This window comes from Sinocyclocheilus grahami, unplaced genomic scaffold (genome assembly GCF_001515645.1).
Source record: "Sinocyclocheilus grahami isolate Dianchi unplaced genomic scaffold, SAMN03320097.WGS_v1.1 scaffold874.1, whole genome shotgun sequence".
Classification (NCBI taxonomy): Eukaryota; Metazoa; Chordata; class Actinopteri; order Cypriniformes; family Cyprinidae; genus Sinocyclocheilus; species Sinocyclocheilus grahami.
This window is the reverse complement of record NW_015506053.1, coordinates 470,111-487,943: the sequence shown is the minus strand read 5'-3', so window position 1 is coordinate 487,943 and position 17,833 is coordinate 470,111. Positions and strand designations below refer to the sequence as shown.

At 36.1% G+C, this 17,833-nt stretch overlaps 1 protein-coding gene across 7 annotated transcripts in view; it reads right to left on the bottom strand.

Moving 5' to 3' along the window:
- The window catches only part of LOC107563411 (voltage-dependent calcium channel subunit alpha-2/delta-1), a 124,273-nt gene that overhangs the window by 89,139 nt on the left and 17,301 nt on the right, over positions 1-17,833 (bottom strand). For all 7 annotated transcript variants that reach the window (XM_016248282.1, XM_016248285.1, XM_016248286.1 and 4 more), the window contains exon 4: positions 1,378-1,437. In XM_016248282.1, the coding sequence (XP_016103768.1) occupies positions 1,378-1,437 (60 nt within the window). The remainder of the gene's footprint in view (positions 1-1,377; positions 1,438-17,833) is intronic.

The following is a 17,833-nucleotide window of genomic DNA, read 5'->3' as shown; positions in this document are numbered from 1 at the left end:
AAGTTAAATATCTTAACCCTACTGTTAGACCTACCTGAAAAACTAAAAAGCAATTTATTTAATTCGAAGGCCTGTCGTTATTTTCTATTTGTGCTATCATTATTCATTTCTTATTTTTTTCTTATTTTATTACTGACTGCTTACTTGTCATTTTTTATTCAATTCAAAGTTTGAAATCAAACTATCTCGTGCTACTGCACCAAAATTACCCCACTGTAAAATAAAAAAAAAACACTGAGCAAAAATTAGTGAGATAGCTAGTTATAATGGTAATTAAATAATGTTTACATATGTATAAAAGCCTACATTAAAATATGTCATATAAATTGGTCTCTTCATTAGAAATTAGCCTACTGATTGCCACCATTGATGGGACACATTTTTTTAATAATATTTTTTATAATTTTTAAAATATCTGTATGACATTATATTCTGTTGTACCGAATATCTATACTTTTCAAATTATCATATTGAAGTTAGAAATTCAAATATTGTGACAAAATCAATTTTGTAGGGTGCCACAAGTTTGTTAAAATTTCCAAAGGGTGCCGCGACTGAAAAAAGGTTGGGAAACACTGACTTAGACCACCATTGCTGCATGGTAACAAGTCACTTGTGAGTAGAGATGGTTGACTAGTCATACAGCAGCCAGCTAGTTGATTATGGAGGTTGGGCAGTTATATTGATATTTTTGGCAGCAGTGTTTTTATTCACATGCTGACAGTGTGCTGTTATACAGTTGCACTGTAAAATTCTGCACCAGAAAAGTATTTTAATTCATGCCCTTTAAAGCACCACGCTACAGCTAGACGCACTATGTCAGACATATTTGGCCTCTGCATTGCATAACGTGCTGTTTTTGAGCATTTAAAAATAGTCAAACTTTTAAAAAATGTGTCTTGAAATCCTTGCTTTCTATTCGATCTATCTCTTTTTGAATGCAAGAATGTGGATTATGTAAACAGCACCCAAGAAATGAGGGATGCATGGCAGATTTAAATTTCATTTTATTGTATATTATAGTATTTGGTTACTCATGGTGACCCTCAAGTCATCCCAAATCTGTATGACTTTTTTTTCTTCTATGCAACACATAAGGTGATAATTTGGAAAAATGTCTATATTTTTTGTCTAAATAGAAGTCAGTGGGTTCTTCAAAAAAAAATTATTTTGTGTTGGTTTGGAGCAACATGAGGGTGAGTAAATCATGACAGAATTTCCACTATCCCTTTAACATCTTTTCTCGTAAAGCCGCTTTATGTCTTGTAAAAGGAGAATACAAATAAAACTGGCTTGAATTGATTTGAAACGTTAAATTAAAGAGAATAACTATATGCACCTTGTAAATGTTCAGTACATACTTATAGAAACACTTACTCCAAATTCATCTTTCCATTGATGCTCCATTTGGAAATTCTCTGCTGCGGTTGCCAAAGTCTATAAAAAGAACAAGAGAAAAGAAATCATTTTAATTAGTTAAGCACTGCATCAAAATATCTGTGATGATGATCAAAGCAACTCTGATAATGAGATAGTAAATTAAATGTTAACTGTAAAGCTGTATTATCTGGCCCTACTGGATATGTATAGTTCAGTTTTTTCCATCACAATAAAAAAAAAGACTCAATGAATAACATTTTACAGAACTAGATATGCGACTAGACACACACCTTAATCATCTAAACAACTGGACAGAACAAATGAACTGCAAATGGAGACAGATACATAGTCATATAAAATAGAAACGAATATTTGCATTGTTTCAACACCATACATCATCTCTAAATTCTCATACTGACGAACCAAGACAATTCTGTTCTAGCAGCCTTGGTTCTGGCCAAAAAGGTGACACCAAACAAAACATGTGGGCAATAGGTTTGACAGGACGGTGGGTTCTGTTTAAGAAAAGGGCAGAACAGAGCAGAATAGAACGAACATTCAGGTCTTTGTTCTGTCACCCGGAGCTCTCGGCAGCTCAACCCCCGCAACACACGCAGTCTGAGAGTCTTCCCGGAAGGAAACGGTACTGTAACATGATGTGACATTTCAAGAACAAAGACGAGGATTCATGAGTTCTCACTCTTTGATACATACAATATTTCCGAATATATGCTGGGATTTTTACAACTCGGACACAACAGAAAGAATTCTGGTGCTACTGTCAGTTACACACATGGTTAACCTAAATCAACAAATGTATAACTCATTTGCTCAAAACATCACTCTCAATGATATGCAAAACAGAGAGTTTCTGAGAAGATCTAAATGGCTACATTCTTTAGCAGCAACAAACACATTTTTCATTGCAATGTAGTGTGACCAAATCACTTACAATAGTGTTTCATATTGCACTGCAGCCCCGCTAGCTACTAACTATTAACAGATTAATTCATTATTTATTCAGTTATTTAAATTAGCAATGTTGTATTTAGTGTAAACATATCTAAGTTTATTACTATAAATTTATAGTAAGTTTGACTGTATTTAAGCCATTTTAAATAATGAGCAGCTTGTACGGTTTCACTGATTTTGACCCAGATTCGGCCCATTCAGCAAAATCAATTGAACCGGCCATATCCTAAATTTTTGTAGAAAACTCTTTCCTTCCTGTAATTTAATTTAACATTACCATTTTCACCCCTTCTTTCACCCTTAGAAGTAAACAGCCCATGTCAGGGCAAAATAGATAAAGATGGCCGAAAAAATAAAATAAAATAAACAAATAAAACCATTGATTGATTTAAAATAAAATAAAATAAAACCATTTGTTTATTTTAAATACATGAATAAAATAAATATAATTATTCATTTATTTTTAAACACAAAAAATAAAAACTATTTATTTACTGTAAATAAATAAATACAATTATTTGTCTCTAAAAGAAAGGTATATATATATATTTTTTTTTAATTTATTTATTTTTTACCTGGCCATGCACTCACACTGCCTTTCAACAGGGCAGGCTGAGTTTCTGAATACTGAACAAGTGTCAACATGTAAACACAGACAGTCATGTGCTAATACGCTCGTGGTTGTGATATTACAATTTGTTAACCAGATGTTTCTGCAAATTAGTTTCAATAAATGGTCTGGTTAGACAAGGGAGGAAGCTTCGGATTGTGAACTTTAAAGAGCCTGTCTACATAATACATCAAACTCTTATTTCAAAAGAGCAAAGAAAATGATATGACAAGAAGATGGAATCATATGAGCCTTATTCGCTTTAAAGGTCTCCTGGTTTGGAGCTTAGCTAAAGCTGATGTTTTGTAATGTGAGCTTCCCAACCCAGCATTTGCCTTAAATAAACAGGTCCATCAAACCTCAAAACCAACACAGATACCTGAGATCATCAGATACTCTCTCAATAAAGCCATCACTGCTCTGAAATCCAACCCTTCCTCTAGAACTGTATAATTGTGCAACGCCCCACTTTTGAACCCCAAAAAGTTGTGTAGTTTTGCAAGACCACAAATGTGAGCTTGTAAGGTGGGAGCTAACGATTGCATTTCAGATTCAACTCGCTCCAGTCTGCAACACCTCTCACAGTTTGGTCAAAAGCTTTTACAACAATGACACCCATCATCGAGGGGGAAAAAATGCACATCAACCTTTCTATCCAGACACTATGGATGCTGTTCTTATAAACAGATGGACACTCACACACATTATTAGACACTCTAGAGCTGGAAGTCTGGGCTGAGATCCAGCAGTCTCTGCACCTCCTCTGCACAGTCTGGGAGAAACTAAAAATACACTGTTTCACACTCCAGCACGTACACATTTACACATGCGCCCAGCGCTTATTATGCAGGATATGTAAGACTGCGTTCAGTCTAAACTTACTCTTAAAATACGCCAGTAAAATCAGAGAAATGCAAAACAGCAAGTCACTCGTCCTCGTGCAAACGCACTACAATTATAACGCGGCAACAAGTCGATTTATATCTACGCGGCATCGACAGCATGCTGCTGCCATAACAACCGTTTCCAGGAGAGACTCATTAGTGGCCTGCGGTCATTACAGGTCCTCAAGGAGTAAAGGTTTCATAATGGAAACTAACACTGAAGTATTTCTGCTGCTCATTATAGAGAATAATCAATTACGTACAATAGAGATCATGAAAGACGAAGGGTAAGAGTTTCATTCATTCAGACGTTTCCTGGCCAAAAGTAAAGGTAGGCAAAGGTTGAGAGTTGAACTGATATAAACTGTAATTTCTGCAGCCACTCTGCAAGAAGACATCATCTTCAGATGACAACTAGACAATGTAATGAGTAAAAAAACCACAGGAGACACCCATTACTGCAGGTAACACGCAAACTCCATTTACAATTGACAAAGAAAAGAAAAGAACATGTAACCAATTTTACAGATTTTTCTTATTTCAAAGGTCCAGTTATTCGATCAAAACACAGTTAAAACAATAATATTATGATATCTTACAATTCCTTTTTTTAAATGTAATATATTTTTAAAATGCAATTTATTCCTCTGATGGCAAAGTTGAATATTAGCAGCCATATCCTAGTCTTCAGTGTCACTTGATCCTTCAGAAATCATTCTAATATGTTGATTTGCTGCTAAATATTTCTTATTATTAACAATTGTCCTGCTTAATATTTTTGTAAATATGTTTGTGCTGTTTATTTTTGTGGAAATCATGATACAGCATTTACTTAAAATAGAAATCTTTTGTAACATTAAAATGTCTTTACTCTCACTTTTGATCAATTACTGAGCCCTTCTTGAATAAAATAAATTTCTATCAAAACAAAAACCGTACTGGCCCCAAACTTTCTCCGCAAATGGTTCGTTTTGTCTTGCAACTCCAGACGACATACATCATGCAACAAAATTGTTACATTTCTAACCAAGCACTGAATGGAGCACCCATTAAAAGTTGTTCAGCTAAATGGAATCGCTTTAGGGTGCTGGATGGACTCGATTCAACAGGAGGACCGAATTGTTCATGACAACGGCTCTAGTGTAGTGAAGGCAAAGTGTTATAAGAACTAATGCGTTCAGTAAATCATGACCTTTGTGTGTAGGTGTGTAGAACTGACAGTCCCAGTAATAAACTACAGCCGGGTGTGCTTGTTCATCCCTGCTACTTCACTCCCTTCCAATTCATCAAGCTGATTACAGTAACCACAGTGGAGCAAGTCAATAACCTCACAGGAGGTCCATCAATACCTTTACTCCACTTTAATCTAGCCAGACCGGAGAGAGAGTGGGGGTAAAGCGAAAGAAAAAAGCATTTAATTATAGACGAGTGACGAGTGTCAAAAAGTGCTCACTTGAATATCTTGCAAATCTCATGTGAAACACTACATGAATATAATGTTATAAAATTCATTCTTAAGCCTGGCTCACACTATAGGATTTTTAGCCCGATTTAGCCCCGATTTCCCCCTCGCGAGAATCGGAGGCTTGTCGAGCCCCTCAATCGGTCCCGATGTTCGGCGCGGATTATCTGGTAATGTGAGGCGTTCACCGATCGAATGTTGCACCTCCCGATCTGCTCGCACACAAATCGGGGTCATCGGGAATGACGGGAAGTCATGGCCTAATGGTTAGAGAGTCGGACTCGTAAACCCAAAAGTTGCGTGTTCAAGTCTCATACCGGCAGGGATTGTAGGTGGGGTGAGTGAATGTACAGCGCTCTTGCCCACCTTCAATACCACGACTGAGGTGCCCTTGAGCAAGGCACCAAACCCCCAACTGCTCCCCGGGTGCCGCAGCAAAAAAAATGTCTGCCCACTGCTCGGGGTGTGTGTTCACGGTGTGTGTGAGTTCACTACTGTGTGTGTGCACTTTGGATGGGATAAATGCAGAGCACTAATTCCGAGTATGGGTCACCATACTTGGCCACATGTCATGTCACTTCACTTTGCTATATGATTACGTTAGTATTTTCACAATAGCAATGCCGACCACAAAACAGCTGCTGTACGGCCCCGTTGGATTTACAATTGACAAAGAAAAGAAAAGAACATGTAACCAATTTTACAGATTTTTCTTATTTCAAAGGTCCAGTTATTCGATCAAAACACAGTTAAAACAATAATATTATGATATCTTACAATTCCTTTTTTTAAATGTAATATATTTTTAAAATGCAATTTATTCCTCTGATGGCAAAGTTGAATATTAGCAGCCATATCCTAGTCTTCAGTGTCACTTGATCCTTCAGAAATCATTCTAATATGTTGATTTGCTGCTAAATATTTCTTATTATTAACAATTGTCCTGCTTAATATTTTTGTAAATATGTTTGTGCTGTTTATTTTTGTGGAAATCATGATACAGCATTTACTTAAAATAGAAATCTTTTGTAACATTAAAATGTCTTTACTCTCACTTTTGATCAATTACTGAGCCCTTCTTGAATAAAATAAATTTCTATCAAAACAAAAACCGTACTGGCCCCAAACTTTCTCCGCAAATGGTTCGTTTTGTCTTGCAACTCCAGACGACATACATCATGCAACAAAATTGTTACATTTCTAACCAAGCACTGAATGGAGCACCCATTAAAAGTTGTTCAGCTAAATGGAATCGCTTTAGGGTGCTGGATGGACTCGATTCAACAGGAGGACCGAATTGTTCATGACAACGGCTCTAGTGTAGTGAAGGCAAAGTGTTATAAGAACTAATGCGTTCAGTAAATCATGACCTTTGTGTGTAGGTGTGTAGAACTGACAGTCCCAGTAATAAACTACAGCCGGGTGTGCTTGTTCATCCCTGCTACTTCACTCCCTTCCAATTCATCAAGCTGATTACAGTAACCACAGTGGAGCAAGTCAATAACCTCACAGGAGGTCCATCAATACCTTTACTCCACTTTAATCTAGCCAGACCGGAGAGAGAGTGGGGGTAAAGCGAAAGAAAAAAGCATTTAATTATAGACGAGTGACGAGTGTCAAAAAGTGCTCACTTGAATATCTTGCAAATCTCATGTGAAACACTACATGAATATAATGTTATAAAATTCATTCTTAAGCCTGGCTCACACTATAGGATTTTTAGCCCGATTTAGCCCCGATTTCCCCCTCGCGAGAATCGGAGGCTTGTCGAGCCCCTCAATCGGTCCCGATGTTCGGCGCGGATTATCTGGTAATGTGAGGCGTTCACCGATCGAATGTTGCACCTCCCGATCTGCTCGCACACAAATCGGGGTCATCGGGAATGACGGGAAGTCATGGCCTAATGGTTAGAGAGTCGGACTCGTAAACCCAAAAGTTGCGTGTTCAAGTCTCATACCGGCAGGGATTGTAGGTGGGGTGAGTGAATGTACAGCGCTCTTGCCCACCTTCAATACCACGACTGAGGTGCCCTTGAGCAAGGCACCAAACCCCCAACTGCTCCCCGGGCGCCGCAGCAAAAAAAAATGTCTGCCCACTGCTCGGGGTGTGTGTTCACGGTGTGTGTGAGTTCACTACTGTGTGTGTGCACTTTGGATGGGATAAATGCAGAGCACTAATTCCGAGTATGGGTCACCATACTTGGCCACATGTCATGTCACTTCACTTTGCTATATGATTACGTTAGTATTTTCACAATAGCAATGCCGACCACAAAACAGCTGCTGTACGGCCCCGTTGGATAGTGGAGACGGAGGAAACTGCTTTCTGACGTTTTATAGTAAGACTGTCTGTATAATGTGTCGAAAACGTATCACAACCGTAAGGAGAAAGAGAAGCGCTGGAGTGAAATCACCTCAGTTTTGAATGTAGCGGGTGAATGTAGAAAGCAGCCAGCATGCTAGCTAACATATACTGAACAGAAATATAAACGCAACTCTTTTGTTTTTGCCATTATTTTTCATGAGCTAGAATCAAAGAGTAACTGACAGCCTCATTTATTCTGCACGTATCCCGAAAACCAGCAACAAACACTATGCTTTCTCCTCAGCTCATCCCGATAAGAAGATCAGAAAAACTATCTAAAATTCACCTTCCTGCCACCTGAATGCACTCCGGTGACCTTACAGTACAGTTGGTCCATTATTCCAAGACAAAGACCCAGACAGACTGCAAAGTGACACAGGCTGTAAACTAAGCAAGGCCGAAGGTATATTGCTTTCTAATGGGAAACTTTGGCTGAGCGTCGTCATTGAGTTACGGCAGTCAGTCATAAATCCTGTTTGGTGCTGCCCTCCTGGGCAGTGGCGAGCTTCATAAATGATTCAAGATCTGATGTGTGCGTCTATTCACAGATGAAGATGTCCCCTGCCCTGTGGTGATGGACTGCAGCGTCAAACCCCTACTCTAATATGGAGCGCTGCCATGCCCGGGCAGACATTTAGGGAATGACAGTCAATTATAATTATATGCACATGAAAAAAAAAAAAAAAAACTTTTAAAGTCAGTAAGGGTATAGAAAAAGAAAAACTCATAAATAAACAACACAAAATACAATATTTGTATTGAAAATGATAATAATAATATGCTATTATTATTATTATTATTTATTATTATTATTGCTACAAAATATGCATTATGTTTTGTTTAATAAAAGTATTATTATTTTAAAAAACTGAACCGATACTATGAATGCCAATAAATAAATAAATATACAGAAAAATACTTCAGCTTGTATATTTGTAATCAATGCCAGATTTAGTCATTCATCTTTAAAGTCTGAATTCAATTAGTCTAAAAAGAAAAAAAAATGTTTGTTTCATTATTTGAAAGCGAAAAGCAAAACACCCTGGCAACCACACACACAGCACAATATCAGAGCATCACAGTCTGAGTAACTTTTCCATGTCATTTTATCATGTTAATTTAATAAGAATGGTTTTTGAAGTCTAGTGTGGATTCTGTGTGTATGCCGGATTAACACCGAATTGGGCGAAAGCAGCACGAGAAGAAGTGTTACAATAGGATTATCCACTACAGTCAACAAAAGATTCTTTAACAATTGCAAATGGGATATTCAAATAACCTGGCAATCCAGAGACGGCGGGTGATTATGGTGATGGAAGTCGGTAGAAAGGTGTCTTTAATAATGCCGATTCTCCCTGGGGATACTCAGGCTGACAATAATGTTGCATTCATGACTGGATCGAAACACTGCTTTTCTTTTCCCCCAGAGGAGGTGAGAGGAACGATCCAATTACCTCCAAGACATTACATCTGGTTCCATTATTTAAGGGGCATAATCGTTAAACACGGCAGCCAACATTAGGCAGATGGTTTAGTGTGACGCCTGATTGGAGAAACCCCTTGGCCAATAATAACATGGACACGGCAAATGTGCAATTTGGGTCAGAAAGCTCAGTACATTTTGACCGAACCACCGTCTTTATTTTCAAGTTTATTCACTTTTTAAAGTGCATGGCTAACAGGTCCTATCCTACTATCATGCAATTTTACAGTTGATATTTTATCTACCTATTATTTTCCTTGGCTTCAGATATATTACCAGAACAGAATAATACTAATATACATTTTCAACAATAGTTTTATAAATTACCATTAATTCAAGCAGAACAAACATGATTTCCCAATGAACATGGGTATATTTAGAAGTACAGTTATACTTAAAAGGTATATAAAATACTATAACTGCAAGTAAGCAATTTTATACTATAGGTTAACCTGCCTGAACAGAGTAAACAATGGATATTTACAGTCATTTTGTCATAAAGACAATTAGAATCTACCCAACAATGACAGCTTGCCAGCTTCCAACTGGTCTTAGTTCAATTGCATTAATTTGCATAATTGATTCTCAATGTGCAACTGTTCAAATGTTCAGGTTGGCAAGATTTGTTTAATGTTTTTCAAAGTCACCAAGACTGCATTTATTTGATCAAAAATACAGTCAAAACAGTAATATTGGGAAAATGGTGAATATCGTGAAACTTAAACTTGACTGTTTTCGAGTGTAATTTGAAAAATGTAATTTATTCCTGTGATGCAAAGCTGAATTTTTAGCATCATTACTCCAGTCTTCATTGTCACGTGATCCTTCAGAACTCATTCTAATATGCTAATATTCATATGCAAATTAGAATATATAACACATGAGTTGTAACGTGTGTTGTTGCCATTCATGGAGCTTGAAAGCCACTGGTCATCATTCCCTTTCACTGCATGGAAAATAGAAGTGTGAATATTTCCTTTTTTGTGGCCTTTGGAAGCAAGCAAGCCATACAGGTTGGAGTGAGTAAATGATAACAATTAAAATTTTTGCATGAACTGTTCCTTTAAGATGGGATAGGAACACACACACATACACACACCATCTTTAAATCACTGTTTGCATGTGGAAAGCAGTTTGAAATCCTTTATACAGACATCATTCCTTCCATAAACAGCATAAATAAGCATTCCAAGCCTGACAACATGTCAATTAAATGGGAATCTGAGCTATGAATTAACAACTCCATTAGAGAACGTAGAAAAATAACCAACAAAATATAACGCAGATGTCACTGAGCCGTCTGGGCTTATTAAAAATCCTCGATACACAGCGTGCTTTGAGATGAAACTGCTGGTCTCTTGCGCAGACATCAGAACGTGATCGTTTCAAGACAACCCCATCTGCCCATACAACACACGTTAAGTGTATATCATCCAGTGCTGTTCTGGACTGCGTTCTATGTCGGCCTGTGCTTTGAAAAGCACTGTTGTGTGGCTCCGACGGTTGATTACGTGTGTGTAATGCGAGTGAAAGTTCCTCTGGGCTGCTCCCGTTTGATGTGAGGATATTCACAGGAGGACGAAAGGCAGCATCTGCTCCAGACACACAGATTCAGTAATCAAGCACACTCATTACAAGCCCCAAACACACACACAAGGATGCAAGCTGATGTCCCCCACACACGCTCGCACACACACATAACAAGATGAAACACTAATAAACCGAGACACGATACGACTTCTGTATATAACGCCACTGAAAATAGAGCCAACGACACCAGATAAGTGGCGTCTGACAGACGTTAGATTACATAACCGTTATCACAGTCTGGCAGATATGTGTGAAAACATCTAGATTTATGTTGGAGAGCATACATATGCAGTGTTTGATGGATATTTTCTCATCTTGAGCTCTCCTAAGCGAGAAAAATCAGATCTCGTAACTCTATTGTTTCTTATAGAAAGCAATTAGTCTACAAAAAAAAAAAAAAAAACTCTGCATCTCCTCTCGAGTTTTAGAAGATATCTCAATGTCACAAACAGATTTATCCACAATTTAAAAAGTCAACAATCAAAAGTCATTAAATATTTCAATTTGAACATTTCTAGAACAATTCTCCAAATATCCAGAAATTGTTAATACCAACATTAATTTTACATACCCTCAAATATGTCATATTCTGTCTATTTAAATAAATAAATAAATAAATAAATAAATAAAACATCAGAAGAAAAAGTTACTAGAATAGAAAATACCATTTGCAAGTAGGATTTTTATTCATTAAATGTATTGCATTTGATTGTAAACATTTAATTTAACATTATAACATTAATAATTACAAAAGATTTCAAATAAATGCTATTATTCAAAGAATAATAATAATACGTTTCTTGAGCAGCAAATCAGCATATCAGAATGATTTCTGAAGGATCATGTGACACTGAACACTGGAGTAATGATGCTGGAAATTCAGCTTTGCATCACAGGAATAAATCACATTTTAAAATATATTCAAATAGAAAACCGTTATTTTAAATTGCAATAATATTTCTGTATTTTACTGTATTTTTGGTCAAATAAATGCAGTTGTAGAAAGCATAAGACTATTCTTTTAAAAAACATAAAATACCTTACTGACCCCAAACTGTCTCCGAGAATGATCAACATGAAATGGCATTTGCAAACCATATCACTTCCAATTTTCACCATCATATCAATTGCAAAAGCAAATCTTTCCCTACTTTTGTTTTTCTCATTGAATATGGAAGTAGTCCAATAGCAAAGTGTCTTGTGTTCATGTGTTAACATTATCCAATACTGTTATGTCAGCCGAAAAATGTTATAGCAAAGGCAGAGCAAAATATTACTTTGATAAAGATCACAAAAACACATATTTTTTGTTCATTTAGAATGCACCCTGTTGAATTATGCACCAGGAACAAAAAACAAAACATCAATTTTGATTTCATGCTGACTTTAAGTCTTCCGAGCAGAAAGAGCAACCTTTAAGCAATAAAAGTCTCCTCTGGGGTGGACTTCATGCCATTTGTCTATACGAAAGGACATATTTCGCCTGGAGGTGAGGGATCCCAATTTGAGATGGTGTCAGAAGGATCACACTTTAGCTGTGCTTAATGATCTGACAGCAGAGAACAGGCAGTCTGGAATGCATGCACACGGGACAGAGAAATCATTTCAAGTGTCAAACGAAGACCATAAGGAAGGAAGATAGAATGTAAAGAGACAATAGCTTTGCCCCAAGCCAACCCTAAATGACTAATTACTCTCTTCAATCCTGCGTGTACAACTCTCTCCCACATACACAGATGAAGGTGATTTAATATATAAATTACTCTTCACATGGCTCTTACAAACAGTCACACACAAAAATACATTAATAATTCCGTTTTTGAGAAGATCCACACCCAGCACTCATAATCAAAAAGAAATAACACAGCCAGACTTAATAAACACCAGCACAACAGCTGAAGGACAAAGGCCATATTGCTTAGATGTCACCGCTGGCAATGTAATAATCTCAATAAGATTAAACGGTTCAAGAACTGAGTATGATTCATTAACCGGGGTCATATTTCACCAAGAAAGAAAGAGAAAGAAAGATATATTTTGTCTGGAAAAATGTCATCTATCAAGATTTTCTATGATATTTTGTAGAAAAAAGAAAAGTATACCCCCTTTGACATTACCGTATTACAAAAAAAGTAATTCTTATTATTGTCATTTACAAAAATTATTACATCCTGGTATTTTGCACTACAACAAAAACACTAATAATGGACGTGTTTTACTGTACTACAGTTAAAAATGACTATAAATGAGAATCAAATCTAGGATTACAAAGGGGCAGGAAATTTCCAGTAAATTTCAGGGGACACTTTCCAAAAAATCCAGAAAAGTTTCAGAAATTTACCGGAAATGTTCCACCCCTTGTAACCCTAATCAAATCATCATGGACAATAATAAGAAATAATGCAATACAGTAATGAATTTGTGGGGCAAATACGATAAAATTGTATGCCAAAATTTTTATATATATATATATATATATATATATAATGTTATTGGCCTATATTATGCAGCACATACACACACACTTTATATATATATACATATTACATATATATACATACACGCAATTTCTTTTATTATTTATATAATATATAACTTTTGCTTTTGATTTCGCATTATACATGTATGTACTGTATGCATATAAACATAATTACGCAGGGGGAGCCTTTGTTTAATTTAGGGTGAAATAATTGTTTTTAAGAGATGCATCCACATATCAGCTCGTATATCAGCCTGTTACTTTTTCTTATAACATAATGCTCCTTCTACTAGTAACAGGGTGGAATTAAACTTCAAACAAATCATAATAAATCAGCTCAACATTGAATGATTCTATGAGATTAAATTCTCTATCTAGCTATCCATCTCCCTCTCACAAACCTCTCCTATTGCACAGGGATAACAATGATCTAGCTATTCTCAAACAAACGCCTCACATCTATTATTAATAGGAATATGAAGGGGGATGAATTATTCACTATGATTTTTCTGTAGATAACAATTACGTGAAAAATTACAACTTCCGCTGCATGACAAAATGCATATTTACTGGAGTGCCATGCCTAGAAGCAATCATTTCCGCAGTAATTCTGCTTGGTCTCAGTATGATATTCAACATTGTCTCCTCTGAGATCCGTTAACAGGAAAATATGGACAGAACTGTGAAAATCGGAACAGCCCCCACTACAAACTGAGGAAATAAGTCAATTAGGCGGTAAACATTTCACTATCTACTCAGCTGGACCGAACAGACAAATACGTACAGTCTAGAGAAGATAATTAAACAATTAAAAAAACTTCATCCCACAGATGGAAGAAATGTTTTTTAATTAGGCAGTAAACATTTCAGTAGCTGGGAAAAGCAAACAGTAACATATGATGGGATGTCTGGTCTCAGTAATGCATCCGAAATCATTTGAAGTCATGGGACCCTTCCTGAGCCCAGCGTGCGACAGGACCCTGCAGCTCAGTGCGGCCACTTAAGAGTGCGACCTGCTGAGCACCAACATGCCCCAGGATGAGTGTGGCCGGCTGGAGGCTGGTTATCTCAGATACGGTGCTGATCAAGGGGAGGAGAGGGCTGTTTAATAATGCATGTCGAAGCAGACATGATCAAACACAGGGCTGAGACAAGACTTGTCTCAGACAACCAGGCCTCGGGATCGATCAGCTTACCCCCTGCACGCACACATACAAATACAGTCACAGCTAAAAATGATGATGGCTGCAACCTGGCTTTGATCCCTGTCTTAGGATTTCAAATATGTGACACCACTAGCTAAAATGCTTCAACTTTGCATTTTTCTCATTTAAAACAATGTTTTTTGCTTTATATTGTTTTATTAGTGAAAAAAAAATATTGTCAAAAGCTGAGATTATTATTATCATCATCATCATAATCATCATCATCATCATTATTGTTGTTGTAGTAATTTTAAATTATTCTAAATGAAAATGAACACAGCATTTTAAATAATAATATTAAAATAAATTGCATTTCAAATAGTTCTAAATTAAAATTAATAGTGTCTGTTTAATAATAATATTAATATAAATTCAGAATCATTAAAAATTATTATAATAATAACAACAGTAATAATAATAATGTATTATTATTATTGTAATTTTAAATTATTGTAAATGAAAATTAATAGTGTCTTTTTAATAATAATATTAATATAAATTCAAAATAATTTGAATTGATATAACAAATAATAATAATAATAACAATATTACATTTTGTTTTAGATTAATCAGCAGTGTATTACTTTTGATATAGAATAATTTAAAATTAAATAATAATCATAAATCTTTTAAAATTATTCTAAACTTAAAAAAAATAATACAACGTCTTATTAATAATAATTTATTGTTGTTGTTATTGTTATTATTAAAAAGACAAATGCACGGATATTAACCACAGCTAATATTTCCACCTCTCCACACACCAGGAAAAGGCAAAGCTCGCTCCTGGTAGACAGTCACATACCTAACAAATACACACAACACATGTGAGAGGCTGCGGCTTGTTTACGAGCTGCACAGCTAGCTCTAGTGGCTGTTGACCTGTGATTATTAAAAACACACCATAATGAGGAAAAGAGCTGTAGACCACATGTGACACACAAGAATCTGTTCCCAAGCTTGAAACCAAGCCATGCAGCATTTCATCTGCATTATCAAAGCAGATCACAGAAGTTGAAGCTGAGAAGGCTGAAGGTTTGTGTCTGTGTTTTCCGAATGGTGCAGGGGCTGAGAAAAAGAGAGAGACAGATGCTATAGCAGTCCTTTATTTAGTCAGCTGACGGGAGCTCTAGAGGATGCAATGCCTGCGATCAAAATTTTCAATCACTAGAAACAAACGGGAAAGCAATGTGGGGAAAAAAATAGATTTTGCATCTCTATAGATTAGAATGGCTGGGAAGCAGAGAAAGAATGGTGTTAAAGTTTTATCCAAGATTAGATTCTAAGCTTTAGTTCTGTTAACGAAAAGCCGAATCAGAGCTCAGAATCTTGTCAGCTGTGCATGAGAATCAGCACACAGCCTGACACCATCTTTGTAGTGTAAAGGCGAGTAGAAGGTTAAATAGATGCAAAAAAAAAATGCATCTATGCAAATTAATGCAAAAGACTAATCACAATTCAGTATGCAAAATATAATAAAGTCATCACTCTCAGTTAGATTTCCAATGCCAAACATTCTACAGTCAATGGGAGATTTTCAGAATGCAGGAAATGGTGTCCAAGTTGTTCAAGATTAATTGCAAAAAATCATAGAGAAGAAAAATAAATAAACAGCAACAAGATTTCTTATCTCCGAACCCTCCTTCAGTGTAAACCTATGATATGGTTATTATCGTTAACTAATAAAACTAAAAATAACATTTTTTGTTAAATGAAATAAATCTGAAATAAAATAAAACAAATATTAGATAAAAAAAAATAAATTAAACTAAACTAAATAAAAATTATAAGTTACTTTGAACTAATATAAGTTTAAGTTGAAGCACTAAAATTACAAACTGGCAACAAGTAACTAACTAAATCTGAACTAAAAATGTATATATATATTAATTATACCTAAGTAGTATTTTTTAAAGCACATAACATTAATAAATGACATTCTTTCAATTAAAACTGAAAAATAAAAAGCTAATTAAAAATATTAATAAAAGTATAATCCAAATAATACTAAAATAACACTGTTCTATCAGGTTTATTTATTTTATTGTATTTTTTGGATAGTCCACTACTGTAGGTAAAACCCTCAATGCTAATGAAGTCTAAATGAAGTCTGAAAATAATACAATTAATAAAAATCTAATTAAAACTGAAAAATACAAAGCTAATTCAAAATATTAATACAAATATATTTCAAATAATACTAAAATAAAACTCTTCTATCAAGATTTTTTTTCTGCTTATTTGATAGTCCACTAGGTGAAAACCTGAATGCTAATGAAGTCTGAATGCTAATGAAAAGCAAGAGTATACATCTGATTTAAGATGTCATTCATTTCCGAAGCACGAACAACGCAGGGTGAGTTACATGCCAAAGTTTAATACTCACCCTTTGCCTTAATGACACCACAAAAAAGAAGTAAAAATATAAATAAAAGCAATCAATACTGTTCACACCATCAGCCTTCATATACAACTTAATACAGTAGCAAAACATCTCCTCATTAGTGTCTTAGTAAATGGCTTCCTTGTGGCATTTCCCAGAAAAAGAATCAATATCCAGTCTTGCAAAACCTCAAATGAAACCATCACTCCATCGTCCTGCTCTAATCTTCCTGTCCGAATACACAAGACAATAGTGAGACAAATTGTAAGGTAAAAAAGGATTAAATCTATTCTAGTGAAACATTTAAGTCAATGCTCTGGGGAGGCCGAGAGCCGGGGGGATGAAAAACAAGAGCACGAGTGTCTTATTGAGACAGATGTGAGTGAAAGAGTGAGGACATTCCCAAAGGCCTGTCTGTCTGTCACTAAAAGACGAGAGAACACCTGAGTAATGGGTTGAGAAGGACCAGTCCAAACATCCCTCTCCCGCCTCTCTGCAAAGACAACAACATTATTCACACAAACTAATACAATCATCGTCTGACAGCCTTGACCACTACTGAGACTGCCTCTGCATGCTAATGGACCCACGGATAGACAAACCCCACACACGTAAACACAGCAGCCATGCCAAACCCCCTCCAGGTCTGCAGACTGGCATCAGTGAACCAGGGAAAGCCTGGCACATCTGCAGCGGGCGCAGACACCCAGAATCTTTCAAAGACTGATAACAATTATAACCCGCTGGCATCCATCTTTCCGTGGCTGCGCTGTCCAAAGGATATGCCAGCTGGCGTGTGCACAGACACACATGTGAACAAGAGTACACACATACTCATTGATGCTTAGATCAGATTGCAGGTCAGTACGAGCACTCAAGAGGGTAGATGCAATTTTATTTTGCTGTCTATGGGGCATCTGTTCAACTCCAAACAAGCAACTCAACAAGCTTCCAAAAATTACACCTGCGACCACTGGCTCTTGATTGCATCATAGTTTACAAATTACAGACAAACTATCTA